The following is a 17,671-nucleotide window of genomic DNA, read 5'->3' as shown; positions in this document are numbered from 1 at the left end:
TGCATCCGAAAAATGACAAGACCTCAGGAGCCTGTTGAAGTCCCTGTTGAAGTTCTTGTCAGAGACAAACTGCAATCAAAAGTTCACAATCTTATCACTAACATATGAGAGGAAAACATCACAACTACGTTCAAGAAAAGCAACATATCCAATTATAACTACAATGGGGTCTTTCTGCCATCTGCTGCAGGGAAGGTCATCGCCATGCCCTTCCTGAACCATCATTTCCCAATGGCTCTGGAGCTGCTCTTGGAATCACACTGTGGATTCTATTCATCAAAAGGCGCAATGGACAAGATCTTCACCAAGCAACAGCTTCAAGAAAAATGCAGGGAGCAATATCACAACCCTTTTTGACCAACCCAGGACTTCATTCTCAATTGAGAGAGACCATGGAGCATCCTTCTGAAAGTTGACCTCCTGCAGAAGTTTGTGTCCAATTTGTGTCTGCTTCATGATGGCATTCAAGCCAGAATCTTAATCTACATATACACAACATTCCTGTTTTCAATGCAGGTTGCATCATTACCCCAACACTACAATGCTGTACCTTCCCTCCAACAAGCTTTACTCTTGGGTGGAGCTATTTGACAGGACAAGTGAGAAACTGTTCAATCAAATATTGATTGGCACCTACTTAGTGCCAAAGGTTTAGACGGGGCACAGTTTGTTAAGTGTGTCCAAGACGGATTCCTGACGCAGTGTGTTGACAGGCCAACTAGAGGGAATGCCATATTAGATCTAGTTTTAGGTAATGAACCGGGTCAGGTGACAGATCTATCAGTGGGTGAGCATTTGGGGGACAGTGACCATTGCTCCATAACCTTTAGAATTGTCATGGACAGGGATAGGAGCAAAGAGGACTGGGAGATATTTAATTGGGGAAGGCGAATTATGAGGCTATAAAGTGAGAACTTGGGAGTGTAAATTGGGGTGACATTTTTGAAGGGAAATATACTATGGTGATGTGGTCGATGTTCAGGGATCTTTTGCAAGATGTTAGGGATAAATTTGTCCCGGTGAGACAGAGAACGAATGGTAGGGTGAAGGAACCGTGGGTGACGAGAGACCTAGAACAACTAGTTAGGAAGAAGAGGGCAGCATACATAAGGTGTAAGCAGCAAGGATCGGACAGGGCTCATGAGGAATATAGAGTAGCAAGGAAGGAGCTTGAGAAAGGGCTGAGGAGAGCAAGAAGGGGACATGAAAAGGCTTTGGCGAGTAGAGTTAAGGAGAATCCCAAGGCTTTTTTCTCGTATGTAAAGAGCAGAAGGATGGCTAGGGTAAAGGTAGGTCCGATTAAAGACAAAGGTGGGAGGATGTGCCTGGAAGCTGTGGAAGTGGGTGAGGTTCTCAATGAATACTTCTCTTCAGTATTCACCAAGGAGAGGGGTCTTGATGATGCTGAGAACAGTGTAGGTGAGGATAATGTTCTAGAGTATGTAGATATTAAGAAAGAGGATGTGTTGGAGTTGTTAGAAAATATTAGGACAGATAAGTCCCCGGGGCCTGACGAAATATTCCCCAGGCTGCTTTGTGAGGCAAGGGAGGAGATTGTTGAACTGTTCGTTAGGATCTTTGAGTCCTCGTTGTCAACGGGGATGGTACCAGAGGATTGGAGGGTGGCGAATGTTGTCCCCTTATTCAAAAAAGGTAGTAGGGATAGTCCAGGGAATTACAGACCAGTGAGCCTTACATCTGTGGTGGGTAAGCTGTTGGAAAGGATTCTAAGAGATAGGATCTATGAGCATTTGGAGAAACGTGGACTGATTAGGGACAGCCAGCATGGCTTTGTGAAGGGAAGATCTTGCTTCACAAGCCTGATAGGGTTCTTTGAGGAGGTGACCAGGAAGATTGATGATGGTCGTGCAGTGGATGTGGTCTACATGGATTTTAGTAAGGCGTTTGACAAGGTTCTGCATGGTAGGCTTCTTCAGAAGGTCAGAGGCCAAGGGATCCAGGGAAGCTTGGCTGTGTGGATTCAAAATTGGCTTGCCTGTAGAAAGCAGAGGGTCGTGGTGGAGGGAGTGCATTCGGATTGGAGGGCTGTGACTAGTAGTGTCCTGCAGGGATTGGTTCTGGGACCTCTACTTTTTGTGATATTTATTAACGACTTAGATGAGGGGGTGGAAGGCTGAGTTAGCAAGTTTGCAGATGACACAAAGATCAGTGGTGTTGTGGATAGTGTGGAGGGCTGTAGAAGCTTGCAGAGGGATATTGATAGGATGCAGAGCTGGGCTGACAAGTGGCGGATGGAGTTCAATCCAGAGGAGAGTGAGGTAGTACACTTTGGAAGGACAAACTCCAAGGCAGAGTACAAGGTAAATGGCAGGATTCTGGGCAGTGTAGAGGAGCAGAGGGATCTGGGGGTTCATATCCACAGATCATTGAAAGTTGCCTCGCAGGTGGATAGAGTAGTTAAGAAAGCTTATGGGATGTTAGCTTTCATAAGTCAGGGGATCGATTTTAAGAGCTGCAAAGTGATGATGCAGCTGTACAAAACTCTGGTTAGGCCACACTTAGAGTACTGTGTCCAGTTCTGGTCGCCTCATTATAGGAAGGATGTGGAGGCATTGGAAAGGGTGCAGAGGAGATTTACCAGGATGCTGCCTGGATTAGAGAGTATGGATTATGAGAGACTAAAGGAGCTAGGGCTGTTCTCATTGGAGAGAAGGAGTATGAGGGGAGACATGATAGAGGTATACAAGATATTGAGAGGAATAGATAGAGTGGACAGCCAGCACCTCTTTCCCAGGTCACCAATGCTCAAAACAAGAGGACATGGCTTCAGGGTAATGGGTGGGAAGTTCAAGGGTGATGTCAGAGGGAGGTTTTTCACCCAGAGAGTGGTTGGTGCATGGAATGTGCTGCCTGGGGTGGTGGTGGAGGCTGATATATTGGACAAGTTCAAGAGATTGTTAGATAAACATATGGAGGAATTTAAGTTAGAGGGATATGTGAGAGGAAGGGGTTCGATAGTCTTAGGTGTGGTTTGAAGGGCGGCACAACATGGTGGGCCGAAGGACCTGTGTTGTGCCGTATTGTTCTATGGTTCTATGGTTCACATCACTACGAATGAAACTATTTAATCCACTCCAGAACTAATGTTATTCCAATTTAAGATGTCAGCTGTGATTATGCAGATGACACTTGCGTAGGCAAGCATTTTGAGGCTGAGTTCTGAGTTATTGAGTGCTGAAGTGTATGAGAGGATTATCTTTACACTTAACACCTGCTAAACAAAGTTCTCAACCAACTTGCCATGCTGCTCAACACTGCCCTCTAATAACAAAGTTCCACAACAGGATACCAGAAAACATCAACCACTTCCCAAATCTCAGGAGCCCTGTGTGAGCAAAAACAGAAATCAATAATTACCTTCAAGTATCAGTGCGGTCTCTGGTTAATTGAGAAAATGGGTATTGAAGTTCAAGACCTGAAATACGGAAAAAGGCTCATTGTCCACTAGGCAGCAGTGATTCCTATCCTCTTGTATGCTTTTAAAATGTGGCATACCCCATACCCACAGCCGTCACCTCTGGACACTGAAAGGACACCATCAATGCTGTCTCAGCACAATTCTCCAAATGTGCCAGCAGGATAAGCAAACCATTGTCACTGTCCACACCAGGCTAATGTATCCATTACTGAGGCTCTAATTTACTCATTTGGCTCCAAGGGGCAGTTCCATGCCTTTTCCTTGCCTGCCACCAGATCCCTGAAACAGACATTATTCTCTGCTCTCATGGGAAAGGATTACCAAGTGGACAGAGGTTGTGTTCAAAGCCTCCATGAAAAAGTATAACAGTTGTCACTCACACCTGGGAAACATGGAGACACAAAAGACTGCAGATGGTGGAAATCTGAAGCAACACACAAAAGAGCCAGAGGAACTCAGCGGGTCAGGCAACATCTCTATGGAGGGAAATGGACAGTCAATGTTTCGGTTTGAGACCCCTCATCAGGACTGGAAAGAAAGAGGGGACATAGCCAGTATAAAAAGGTGGGGGGAAGGGGTGGAGCAAGAACTGGTGGATGATGGGTGGATCCAGGTGAGGGGGGGGTGTGATATGTTGGGGAAGGGGGAGAGTGGGAATGATGTAGGAAGCTGGGAGGTGATAGATGGAATTAATAAAGGGCTGAAGAAGATGGAATCTGATAAGATAAGACAGTGGAGCGTGGAATAAAGGGAAGGAGGTGAGGAGGGGAACCAGTGGGAGGAATGTGTCGGTGATGGGCAGATGGGAAGGGTGGAGAAGGGGAAAGAGATAGGTTGATGGGGGCCGATGGGATCAGGAAGAAAAAGAGGGAAGGGACAGAGTGGAGTGGTTTCTGGAAGTTAGAGAAATCGATGTTCAAGGCAGAATATGAGGTGCTATTCCTCTAATCTGCATCTAACCTCAACTCAGCAGTGGAGGAGGCCGTGGACAGACATGCCAGTGTGGGAATAGAAAGTGGAATTAAAATGGTTGGCCACCAGAAGATCCTGGCTGTTATGGCAGATGGAATGAAGATGCTCAATCAAGCGGTTCCCCAATCTGCATTGAGTCTCACCGATGTAGAGGAGGCCACACCGAGAGCACTGGATGCAATAAATAACATCGATGGATTCACATGTGAAGGAGATCCTCACCTGGAAGGACTGTTTAGGACTCTGAATGGTGATGAGGGAGGAGGGGGGCAGGTGTATCACTTGGCGCGGTTGCAGGGATAAGTGCCTGGAGGGGAATCAGTGGGGAGGGATGAGTGGACAAGGGAGTCATGGAGAGAGTGATCCCTGTGGAAAGTGGAGAGGAGGGGGGAGGGGAAGATGTGCCTGGTGATGGGATCTCGTTGGAGATGGCAGAAGTTGCAGAGAATGATATATTAGTACATAGGCTGGTGGGATGGTAGGTGAGGACTAAGGGAACTCTATCCCTGTTATGCCTGGAGGGAATGGGGCGAGGTAGACGTACGGGAAATAGAACAGATGCACGTGATGGCTGCATCGACAGCAGTTCGGGGAAACCCTGATTTCTGAAAAGGGAGGACATCTCCCATGTCCTGGAGTGGAAAGCCTCACCATGAGAACAGATGCGGGGTGATGGAGGAACTGAGAAAAGGGAATTGCATCCTTGCAAGCAACAGGGTGGGAAGAGGTGTAGTAACTATGGGAGTCAATAGGTTTGTAGAAGGCATCAGTGGATAATCCGTATCCTGAGATGGAGACAGAGAGATAAAGAAAGGGGAGAGAGGTGTTGGAGATGGACCCAGTGAATTTGAGGGCGGGGTAGAAGTTGGGGCGGTTGATGAAATTGACGAGCTCCGTATTGGTGCAGGAAGCGGCACCAATGCAGTCGTCAGTGTAGCGGAGAAGTTGATGGGGAACATTGCCGGTGTAGGTTTGGAATATGGATTGCTCCACGTAGATAATGAAAAGGCAGACATAACTGGGGCCCATGCAAGTGCCCATGGCTACACCTTGGCCCATGACAGCTCAAGTGGAGGAGCCATGTCCAAGCTTCTGAAGAAAGCATAAGTGGTGAAAAGCCCAGCATAAGTTGTGGAAGGAGTGCACCATCTCACAGACTCCTCTCCCACCTGCCATATCAAGCACCTCCAGCTTCACATGTGACATAGTTTATAGGTCACACATTGGCCTCATCGAAAATCTCAGAACCTGCAGGTGTAGTGAGGGCAAGTCACTTTGATTCCAAGTGGCTATTAAGAAAGAAGGGGTTGGGGGGGGGCGGGGCGCATGCAAATTAAGTTTGATAATGCTTTTGTTGACCTTGACTTTGTGTGTGAGATCGCTGAATTTCTCTGTGTCCATGTTCTTGGGGCATCTCCCTTGGCATTTTACTGCTTCTTGACATGGCTGGAAGTTTCGAGGGTGTCTGTGAATAAAAGGTCTCTCCAACTTGCTGACTGGGGTGCCCAGATCCAGACTTGAATATTGGGCTTTCTGCTCTGTCATAGCTTTGACTATATGTATAAGGCTTTTAGAATGACTCCCACCACTGAATACAAGCAAAAAGTAAGTGTGTAGACATTAGTTCAATTGGTGTGTTACTTTTAACTGTTGCGGCTAATCAGGAAATTTGGCTTAAGAATGTGCTTTAAAACAATAACAGCATTGTTAGCATTGCCTGGATAGTGAGATGATGCGAATGAGGTGTAACACAAACGTTATATCATAGAACCATAGAACAGTACAGCACAATACAGGCCCTTCAGCCCACAATGTTGTGCCGCCCTTCAAACCTCACCTCAGACTATCTAACCCCTTCCTCCCACATATCCCTCTATTTTACATTCCTCCATATGCTATCCAGCAATCTCTTGAATTTGACCAATGTACCGGCCACCACCACCACGCCAGGCAGCGCATTCCATACCCTAACTACTCTCTGGGTAAAAAACCTTCCTCTGATATCTCCCTTGAACTTCCCACCCATTACTTGAAAGCCATGCCCTTTTGTATTGAGCATTGGTGCCCTGGGAAAGAGGCGCTGGCTGTCCACTCTATCTATTCCTCTTAATATTTTGTACACTTCTATCATGTCTCCTGTCATCCTCCTCTCCAAAGAGTAAAGCCCTAGCTCCCTTACTCTCTCCTCATAATGCATACTCTCTATACCAGGCAGCATCCTGGTAAATCTCCTCTGCACCCTTTCCAACGCTTCCACATCCTTCCTATAATGAAGTGACCAGAACTGGACACAGTACTCCAAGTGTGGTCTAACCAGAGTTTTGTAGAGCTGCAAAATTACTTTGCGGCTCTTAAACTCGATCCCACGACTTATGAATGCGGACATCCCATAAGCTTTCTTAACTATCCTATCCACCTGTGAGGCAACTTTCAGTGATCTGTGGATATGAACCCCCAGATCCCTCTGCTCTTCCACACTACCCAGAAACCTGCCATTAACTTTGTACTCTGCCTTGGAGTTTGTCCTTCCAAAGTGTACCACCTCACAGTTCTCTAGATTGAACTCCATCTGCCACTTGTCAGCCCAGCTCTGCATCCTATCAATGTCCCTCTGCAATCTTTGACAATCCTCCACACTATCCACAACACCACCAACCTCTGTGTCATCTACAAACTTGCCAAGCCACCCTTCTACCCCCTCATCCAAGTCATTTGTAAAAATCACTAAAAGCAGAGGTCCCAGAACCTATCCTTGTGGGACACCGCTAGTCGCAGCCCTGCAATCTGAATGCACTCCCTCCACCACAACCCTCTGATTTCTACAGACAAGCCAATTCTGAATCCACACGGCCAAGCTTCCGTGGATCCCATGCCCTCTGACCTTCTGAAGAAGCCTACCATGTGTGAACTTTGTCAAATGCCTTACTAAAATCTATGTAGATCACATCCTCTGCACTACCCTCATCAATCTGCCTGGTCACCTCCTCAAAGAACACTATCAGGCTTGTGAGGCATGATCTGCCCTTCACAAAGCCATGCTGGCTGTCCCTGATCAGGCCCTGATTCTCTAAATGCCCATAGATCCTATCTCTTAGAATCCTTTCCAACAGCTTGCCCACCACAGATGTAAGACTCACTGGTTTATAATTCCCTGGACTATCCCTACTACCTTTTTTGAACAAGGGGACAACACTTGCCACCCTCCAATCCTCCGGTACCATTCCTATGGACAATGAGGACTCAAAGGTCCTAGCCAATGGTTCAGCAATCTCCTCCTTCGCCTCGTGGAGCAGCCTGGGGAATATTCCGCCGGGCCCCAGGGACTTATCTGTCCTAATATTTTCTAACAGCTCCAACACATCCTCCCTCTTGATATCAACATGCTCTAGAACATTAACCTTACCAACACTGTCCTCAGCGTCATCAATGCCCCTCTCCTTGGTGAATACTGAAGAGAAGTATTCATTGAGAGCCTCACCCACTTGCACAGCTTCCAGGCACATCTTCCCACCTTTGTCTCTGATCGGTCCTACCTCTACTCCTACCATCCTTCTGCTCTTCACATAAGTGAAAAATGCTTTGGGGTTTTCCTTAACCCTATTCACCAAGGTCTTTTCACGTCCCCTTCTTGCTCTCCTCAGCCCCTTCTTAAGTTCCTTCCTTGCTACCCTATATTCCTCATGAGCTCTATCTGATCCTTGCTGCCTATACCTTATGTATGCTGCCTTCTTCCTCCTAACTAGTTGTTCCACCTCTCTTGTCACCCATGGTTCCTTCACTCTGCCATTCTTTCTCTGCCTCACCGGGACAAATTTATCCCTAACATCCTGCAAGACATCCCTGAACAACGACCACATCTCCATAGTACATTTCCCTTCAAAAATGTCATCCCAATTTACACACGCAAGTTCTAGCCTTATAGCCTCATAATTTACCCTTCCCCAATTAAATATCTTCCTGTCCTCTTTGTTCCTATCATTGTCCATGACAATGCTAAAGGTTAGGGAGCAGCGGTCACTGTCCCCCAAATGTACACCCACCAAGAGATCTGTCACTTGACCCAGTTCATTACCTAATACTAGATCTAACATGGCATTCCCTCTGGTCAGCCTGTCAACATACTGTGACAGGAATTCGTCCTGGACACACTTAAAAAACTCTGCCCTGTCTAAACCTTTGGTACTAAGCAGGTGCCAATCAATATTTAGGAAGTTGAAGTCTTCCATGATGATAACCCTGTTATTTTTGCACCTTTCCAAAATCTGCCTCCTGATCTGCTCCTCAGTATCCTTGCTGCTACCAGGGGGCCTATAGACTACTCCCAGTAGAGTAACTGCTCCCTTCTTGTTCCTAACTTCCACCTATGCTGACTCTAGAGAGGATCCTTCTACATTATCCACCCTCTCTGCAGCTGTAATAGTATCCCTGACCAGAGCGCCACCCCTCCTCCTCTTCTCCACCCCCCCCCCCCCCACCCAACCCTTTTAAAACACTGAAATCCAGGAATATTCAATATCCATTCCTGCCCTGGTGACAGCCAAGTCTCTGCAAGAGCCACAATATCATAGTCCCATGTATTTATCCAAGCTCTCAGTTCATCAACCTTATTCCTGATGCTTCTTGCATTTAAGTAATTGCACTTTAGCCCATCCACCTTACTACTTTTATACCCTACACTCTACTTCTCCTTCCTCAAAGCCTCCCTATATGTTAGATCTGACTTTACTCCATGCACTTCTTCTACTGACCTATCCCTGGGGTTCCCATCCCCCATGCAAACTAGTTTAAACCCTCCCAAACCACACTAGCAAACCTGCCTGCAAGGAGATTAGTCCCCCTTGAGTTCAGGTGTAACCCATCCACACTGTACAAGTCCCACCTTCCCCAGAAGAGATCCCAATGATCCAAAAATCTAAAACCTTGCCCCCTGCACCAACTCCTCAGCCACGCATTCATCTGCCATCCTCTCCTATTCTTAACTTCACTATCGCGTGGCACTGGCAGCAAACCCGAGATTGCTACCCTTGAGGTCCTGTTCTTCTGCCTTCTGCCTAGCTCCCTAAACTCACTTTTCAGGACCTCATCCCCCTTCCTACCTATGTCATTGGTACCAATATGTACCATGATTTCTGGCTGCTTTCCCTCCCACTCAAGAATGCTGTGGACCCGATCAGAGACATCCTGGACCCTGGATCCTGGGACGAAACATATCATCCGGGATTCTCGCTCACGTCCACAGAACCTCCTGTCTGTTCCCCTGACTATCGAGTCCCCTATCACTATTGCCCTCCTCTTCTCCTCCCTTCCCTTCTGAGCAGCAGGACTGGTCCCAGTGCCAGAGACCTGGCTACTGCCGCTTGATCCCTGGAGGTCAACCCCTCAACAGCATCCAAAGTGGAATACCTGTTTTTGAAGGGAACAGCCTCTGGGGTCCTCTGCTCTGTCTTCCTGTTCCTGTTCTCTCCCCTGACAGGTACCCATCTATCTGCCTCCTGGACCGTAGAAGTACTTGCTGTAAGTTGGGTGACTGCCTCCCATTGCACAGCATCTACATAACTCTCTCCCTCCCTGATGCTTTGCAGTGTTTGAAGCTGCGACTCCAGCTCATCAATTCTGAGCCAAAGTTCCTCCAGCCTCAAGCACTTACTGCAGATGTGGTCACCGTGCACCACAGCAAGTTCCACTAGCTCCCACATTATGCAGCTGCAGCACATCGCCTTGTCCTCCATCTGAGCTATTTTTTCCTACCTAGCTGTAGTCTACTTAAAAGATTATAACAATAACAGTAAACCTTACCTTTCCTTTACTTACCAGCTACTCACCAGTGTTGTTGCAGATGCCCTCCGCCTCTTGATGCCGAAGCCTGTTGTGCCAAAGCCACTCACTCTGACTCTGTCCACTCTGACAATGGCCGCTCCAAAATGGCCGCTCCACTTGACATGACCTCCTTTTTATTGGCTCTTCTAAATTAGCCCGGACCTGTGAGGGACCCACTGCTCCAACGTCTCCTGGGCCGATTTTGTAAAGGAAAAGCCCGCGAAGCACACAAGCTTTTTAAATACTCTTCACGTACCTGTGAGGGACCCGCCATTCCGACGTCTCCTGGGCTGATTCTGTAAAGGAAAAGCCTGCGAAACACGCAAGCTTTTTAAATACTTTCCACATACCTGTGAGGGACCCACTGCTCCAACATCTCCTGGGCAGATTCTATAAAGGAAAAGCCCTGTGTGCACCCTGCACCAGGTTAATAGGGCACAGGTGATCTGACTACTTGTGTTCCATTGTGACCTAATTTCTCCCTCATAGAAATTGCAGTATTGGGGCTTTGGAGTGTTCAAGCATTGGAAGAGCATTCCCAGTATTTATAGGGATATTATGAACTGGAAGATACCGCAGAATGTTAAAGAAAGCTTTACACTCCGAACGCACTGGGAAAGAAGTTCTGGAGTCAGGGTATAGTATAATAAAGAACTTAAATGTGATCCTGGATCCTAGAAGCAATAAGTGTTAGTTCTTGAGTTATGGCAATACTGAAGGAAAATACATGATCTGGGAGCACATTTGGGAGAGCCTATATCTGGCAACAGAGAGGAATGTGGGAGTGTAATAACACTGAGAGGATGCTGGGATCTAGGACAATTAACAAGGGCTGGGATAAATATCTACTGATAGAGAATGATTGCTTGGACTCATTTGGCATGGTGGGGTTTGACAGCAGTGTGAGGAAGAAAAGTAAACATTCTACTGGTCGTGAAAAGCTGGTGTTGTGGACATTTCCTTAATTAACATCACTAAAATAGGTTTTTGATTCCTATCATTTAGACTATGCAAATTAGCTTCCATGTTTCCCACTATATCAGTAACTACACAACAAATATTTTGTTAGCGGCAATGCAACTTGGGATGTTTTGAGGTCGTTAAAAGCCCTTTATAAATTCATGTTTCTCTTTTCTTTTGTTTCCAGCCCTGTGGGAATAGTTGCTGCGTTCTTGGGTTGTTAATCGGTTCCTGGCTTGAAGTCAGTTATAAACATAAGAAGCACTTAAATATTGTCATATTTGACTTACATTTATTCTATAACAAACAGCTATAATTAATGGGAATGCATATAATTTGATAACACGAATGTTATAATTAGCCTGCTGTGCCTTGCTGATAAGCTTTCAGAATTCACTTAATTGATCTTCCAGAAATAAGGTAGAAAGTTCCATTTGTTCCATGGCAGTCCGGAAGCAAGCAGAAAGTGAGATAGGCTCAGATTATGCCAGGCGATAAATTATTTTTTGCATTATGACACCTTTTGTGATTAACACTGAAGTACGGCTTGATATGAATATTGGGATAGAAGCTCTTCATTGGTTGCCTGTGCTCAATTTGTTATGCACCTCAAATTCGGTTGATTTGAATTTCAAACACAGAGCACGAAGCGATCTCCCATTTTTTCTGTACATGTACTGTAAGTGAGCCGGGACAAATTTCTAGTTGTGTTGATAAAATAAAGGACCAGTGTTATTTGTTACTCCAGTTAAAATGGAAAAGAATAAATGCTACACTTGAACTATTAGATTTGGCTAAAATCCTAATTCTCATTTTTTTCATTTTGCTTTCATTATTTCTGTCTGCCCACTATCTCAGTATATACCTGCTATACAATTCCATTGTTACCATTCATTGCCCACCTCATCACCTCATTCTAGAGAACCCATGTTGGGATTTTAATGAAAGATACCCCTAGATTAGAGTGAGCTAAAATGAAGAAGTACCAGCCATTGAAGCCCACAGTCGACAATGAAGTTAATCCTGCCTTTAGCTGCCCCAGGAAAAGATGATATTTCCTTATAACAGTGAAGGAAGCTTTTTTTGGCCCATCAAGTTATGCCAGTTCTCACAGCGATCCTGTTCCCCGACTTAATTTCCTGTAACCTATTCTTTCTACATGCCTATTAACTTCCCCTGATTCTCCTACCACTCATCAACACTTGGCATAATTTGCAGTGGTCAATTAATATACCAACCAGTATACCTTTGGGATGTGGGGGGAAACCAGAGCACCTGCAGGGAAACTCACAAGGAGAATGTGCAAACTGCACCCAAGTAGCACCAGAGGTCAGGATCAAACCCAGGATGCTGGAACTGTGAGACAGCAGCACAGCATCAATAAGATCAGTCATCAATATGTGATGCTTTTTTGCACCACTCAACTGGTAGTGTATTATAGGTATCGCTACTATGAGAATTGCACTTTCGATGACTATAACTGCTATCAACGACAGATTTTACACTACAGTTTCATTTCTAGCTATCTCGGGATATTATAAGTAACAATACTCAATTGGATGAACAACATACAGTATATTAAGTGAGTAGCCAAACTTTGTTTTCTTTAACATATTTACCTCAAGAGAAACGTTACAACACCATGCTAGGGTCACCAATTTCTTGAATTATACGATTCCCCAAAATACAAGGAGTGAGTACAGTTGGGCAGCAGAAGTGCACAGCTGGTAGAGCTGCTGCCTCACAGCTCCAGCAACTGGGGTTCAATCCTGGTCTCCAGTGTTGTCTGTGTGGAATTTGCACATTCTCCCTGTGACCATGTGGGTTTTCCTCCAGTTTCCTACCACATCCCAAAAAAGTGTGGTTTGGTAGGTTAATTTGCCACTGTAAATTGCCCCTAGTGTGTAGATGAGTGGTAGAATCTAGGGAAAGTTGATGAGAGTGTAAGGAAAATAAAGTAGGATTACTGTTCGATTGGTGTAAATGGAGGCTTGCTGGTTGACCCAGACTCAGTGGGGCTGAAGATCTGTCTCTATTCTGTGATTCCATGAGCCATTATCCCCAAATTTAACTCATTGTATGGTGTAGATATCTAAATTTGTTGTTGGGAAGGTGGTATAGGATGTGGTAGGGGAATTATTCACAGGGATGCCAAAATAATTTATCAAAGGAAAATTATTTGGTGAGGCATCTTGAGTGAGTCCTTTCTACATGACTAAATGTTATCTGTGGCAATACAGCACACATTTGACTCAGTCATGGAGGATCAGTTAAGCAGAAACAAACTGGAAAAAACAGATACAAATGGTAGCTCATAGAGTCATTGATGCCATTGCAAAGGGGCAATCAGTTGCATCATGATGGGTTATTGAATGAATGAGGAGTGTCTGAAGTTTGCAGATCACTTTTTTTTTACCCTAAACTTCTACTTTCATGAATTATCTCATAAATTCTATTGTGATCAATCTTTTCTGGAAGGTCAATCTGTCTCAGAAGAAAAACTAAGTGTCATTAATAAAATGTACTGAATAACTTTACAGCCAATGAGATACATTTGGAAGTTTCGTGAGCTATAATATGGGAAACATGTAGCCAATTTGTGGATAACAAGTTTCCACAAACTACAGTTAATAATGAGTCATCGAGCATGGAAATAGGCCATATGGCTCATTGAGCCTGTGCTGACCATCAGGCACTTAGCCTAACCTATTCCCATTCTGTTCTCCCCATATTCAGGTTCACTGCCCCTCTCTGCACCCACCCGCAACTCAAGTCTACCGCTCACCTATGTGAGGGGGAATTTACGGTGACCAATAAACTTACCACCCTGCATGTCTTTGGGATCACAAGAAACCCATGCAATCACAGGGAGAATGTGAAAGTCTGTACAGGCAGTACCAGAAGTCAGGATTGAACATGAGCTTTGGAGCTGTGAGGCAGTAGCTCTACTAGCTACACCACTGTGCCACCTATTTCATTGATGTTGATTGAGGGTACACTATTGACCAAGGCACTGAAGATAACTCTCCAGCTCTTCATCAAATGCCATAAAATCTTTTAAATCCATTTGTGGATAACAAGTTTCCACAAACTACAGTTAATAATGAGTCATCGAGCATGGAAATAGGCTATATGGCTCATTGAGCCTGTGCTGACCATCAAGCACTTATCCTAAGCTATCCTAAACAACTATCACTTATCCTAAACAATGGTCAGTTGTTATACTGAGCAAAACTGGGGAAGAACATAATTCGCACATTGGCACTTCCTGATACTTCCTGCTTCTATTGGTCTGTTTACTCAGGTTATGTGCCCACATGGTGGAAATGTCATTAATCATATCAAATGTCATCATGCCACAGGAAACTAATTTTCTTTGGAAAGTAGCCAAAGAAAGCAAAACATTTGTGGACTTCCTCACAGGTGCAGGTCATTGTTGAATCACATTTGTCATTGTGCTTTACTAGATCAGCATTAAATGAAAACTAATGCATTCACATTTTGTGCCAGGTTGTAAGGATGTTTAATAACTATAGATTTACAAAGGTCTCAGTGTATCTGGTGGTTAAGAGCGATATTCAGAGTCATTTTTCATAGTTTTCAGTATCGTCTACATGAATGTGTCACTGAAGTTCAATTATAATGGACATCATTTGTGATGATTTCTTACACTAGAAAGGGAATGCACTATTTTAGACAGTGATCTCTGCTTTTGAAGTGGCTTGTGTTGAAGCACTGGCAGTACCACACAGCAAAGAGCAATACAAATGTACTCCACCTATCGCTCTTTTCTTTTGAGATCTATCAAGCAAAAATAGCACCATAAAAAATGAGATTCCTGGAGCTAATTTGTTATGTTACTGGCTCATACCTTAGGTACCTTACACATTATTTTCTCTATTTATATGAAGTCAAAAACATTACAGGGCAGAAACTGGCCATTTATCAAAATGAGTCTCTACCAGTATTTTTTTGTGTGTGAGCAACCGAGGTTAAACCCAAGTAACATTGCAAATAGCTTTTAACCAGCATTTACTATGCAATGACCTATGCAACTACTGAATTCTTTCTAAAAAACTACTTATAGATGCTACCTCAACTGCAATTTTTAGCAAAAAGTTCAACTGTTCTAACCATCTTTTTCCTAAAGTTTAAAACAAAAAATGCCACCTACAATTAGGCCTGGAATTAACAGCTGTTGTAGACACTCTAGTTTCATTTTTTTAGCCATTATGACTGCAATCTGCAACCACAAACATTCTACTTGTTTTGTATAATATTTAATGTCTTCTTTCTAATTACTTTCTCCAGGATTAGATGCTGCTAAAGATCCTTGTCTAAATGTGAAATGCAGCCGGCACAAGGTATGCATCACTCAAGACAACCATCGAGTGATTTGCATTAGTCACAGAAGACTAACACACAGGTAAGTTAACTGATACCACATTTTTACTATTTTTCACTTGCTAGTTAATTTTGTCCTCATCAAAGCTTCAAGGCGTGTATATTTTGCTAATGTTATACAATTAACAACTAAATAATGGGATCATTTATGTATTTTGCATATAATAAGGAGTCTTTATTTCAAATCTCCTCCAGTTTTGTACATTATATTATGTATTTGGTCTTTACCAAATGGTAAATCCTATGTGAGGCAAATGCTGCTTTTATTAATTCTCAAAACACTCAAGGTTTATCAGAAAAAGGCATTCAAAGTCATTGAAGTTCCATAAGAGTTCTGCATATTTTCTCTGTTTCATGGGCTTCCAAGATTCTCCTCTGGAGCCATTGTTTGGGATCCCTCAGAATGTCTGCCCTGTAAACGCTTATGTAACTTAAGAAGATTTAACATAGTATTCCACAGCGTCATAGTAATTATTGTGTGTCTTGATTGGTTTAAATTGGGTAAATACAATTTTCAAATAGATACTCTTCTGACTAAACAAAACAAAATGATTAGGACATGTGCAGCATACTTTTTTACCTTTATCTATCTATAACCACCAGACAATACTGAAAATTGTTTAGAATAATGCATATGGGTCTGTGATACTGCACTTGTGCCTAACTCTGAACACGGCTGATGGTAATTGCTACTTGATTGTGTAAACAATTTACAGCATTACACCAGGCTAGTCTAGACTGATAATGAGAATAAAATTAAACTTCCAGGCCATTGTAGGCTTTCTTTTATGGGCAAAGTATTGCTAAGTAGATAATATGGTAAAGGTACAGTAAACATTAATATACCAAATAATCAGTGATCTTGCTTTATTACCTGTCCATGTAAATGACTTTTTCTCACTGCATTAGTCTTCAATATGACTCTTATTCAGATTTATATTTAAATCAGCATGTAGCTAAGAAGCATAATAATCTGACAAATGTTTGGGGCTAAATCCACATTTATATCTCAAGTAGAACTGCTGAGTATCTAATTTCCAAAAAGGAGGCTAAAAATCTACAGCAACATCATGTACATGTCAGCTTTGTACTCTTACATCAGAATAAAAAAGGTTTAAACACAATAGCCAAAAGTTACTTTGAAGTATCACAGAGGAAATTTTCAGTCAAAGTCAAGGCTGGCACATCAAAGTACAAAGGATTGTTGGAAAAGTTATCTTTTGGAAGAAATTTTAATTCAAGGTCTGATTTGCCTGTTCAGCAAGTCATAGATCCCATTTCATGATTCAAAGCAGATTTGTCCTACTCTTTCACCTCTTGCTCAAGGATTTTTAAGTAACCAAAGCAAAACATTTAAACAAAGCCTTCCATAACCTCAGGGCATCTAAAAACACTTTACATCTAATGGAGAACTCCTGGAAGTGTAGCCACGATTGTAATGTTGGAAGTGTGGCAGCCGATATGCGCAAAGCAAACTTCCATAAATAGTAATGTGAGAAGAGTCAGTTTTAATAAGGTTGATTGGAGATAAATATTGTTTGGGACAGAAGGGAAAATAACCCAGCTATTCTTCAAAATAATGCCATTAAATGGTTTATATTTATAACCTGAGAGAATATCTGAAAGACAGTGCCTCCAACAATGCAGCAATCCCTCCACTGCATGGAAGGTTCAGTACAGATTCTTTTGCTCATGTCTCTTGAATAAGATTTGAAACCACAACCTTCAGATTCAGAATCAAGTTTCCCACTAACCAACCTATGGCCAATACTTCATTATCAAATTCATTTAACTGATTATTTGCTACCTTACTGTTTGTAGAATCTCTGTGTGTGCATATTAGCTATGAGAAACAATTGCCATGTTTAGAAAGAAATTCATTGACTCTGATTTTTGTGCAAAGTGCCAACAATTCCGTATGGAATTGATGACATTTCTTATATATGTCAGGAAGTTCAGAATTTCCAAGCAAATACACAAGTGCTAAGCTTCTTGACCAGTCTTTGCCCCCCAATTGCCCCAAGTCTCCAACATTAAATGCAGGAGAATTTCCCTGCTGAAGCTGCACCAGGTAAGCCA

The 17,671-nt window shown here is 43.5% G+C and overlaps 1 protein-coding gene across 5 annotated transcripts in view; it reads left to right on the top strand.

The window, feature by feature from the left end:
- spock3 (SPARC (osteonectin), cwcv and kazal like domains proteoglycan 3) overlaps nucleotides 1-17,671 on the top strand; it is a 379,982-nt gene that overhangs the window by 160,417 nt on the left and 201,894 nt on the right. For all 5 annotated transcript variants that reach the window (XM_052037688.1, XM_052037669.1, XM_052037679.1 and 2 more), the window contains one exon: nucleotides 15,500-15,614. In XM_052037688.1, the coding sequence (XP_051893648.1) occupies nucleotides 15,500-15,614 (115 nt within the window). The remainder of the gene's footprint in view (nucleotides 1-15,499; nucleotides 15,615-17,671) is intronic.

The sequence above is a fragment of the Pristis pectinata genome, chromosome 2 (genome assembly GCF_009764475.1).
Source record: "Pristis pectinata isolate sPriPec2 chromosome 2, sPriPec2.1.pri, whole genome shotgun sequence".
NCBI classification, from domain to species: Eukaryota; Metazoa; Chordata; class Chondrichthyes; order Rhinopristiformes; family Pristidae; genus Pristis; species Pristis pectinata.
The sequence above is the reverse complement of the archived record's forward strand: the minus strand, read 5'-3'. Positions and strand labels throughout refer to the sequence as shown.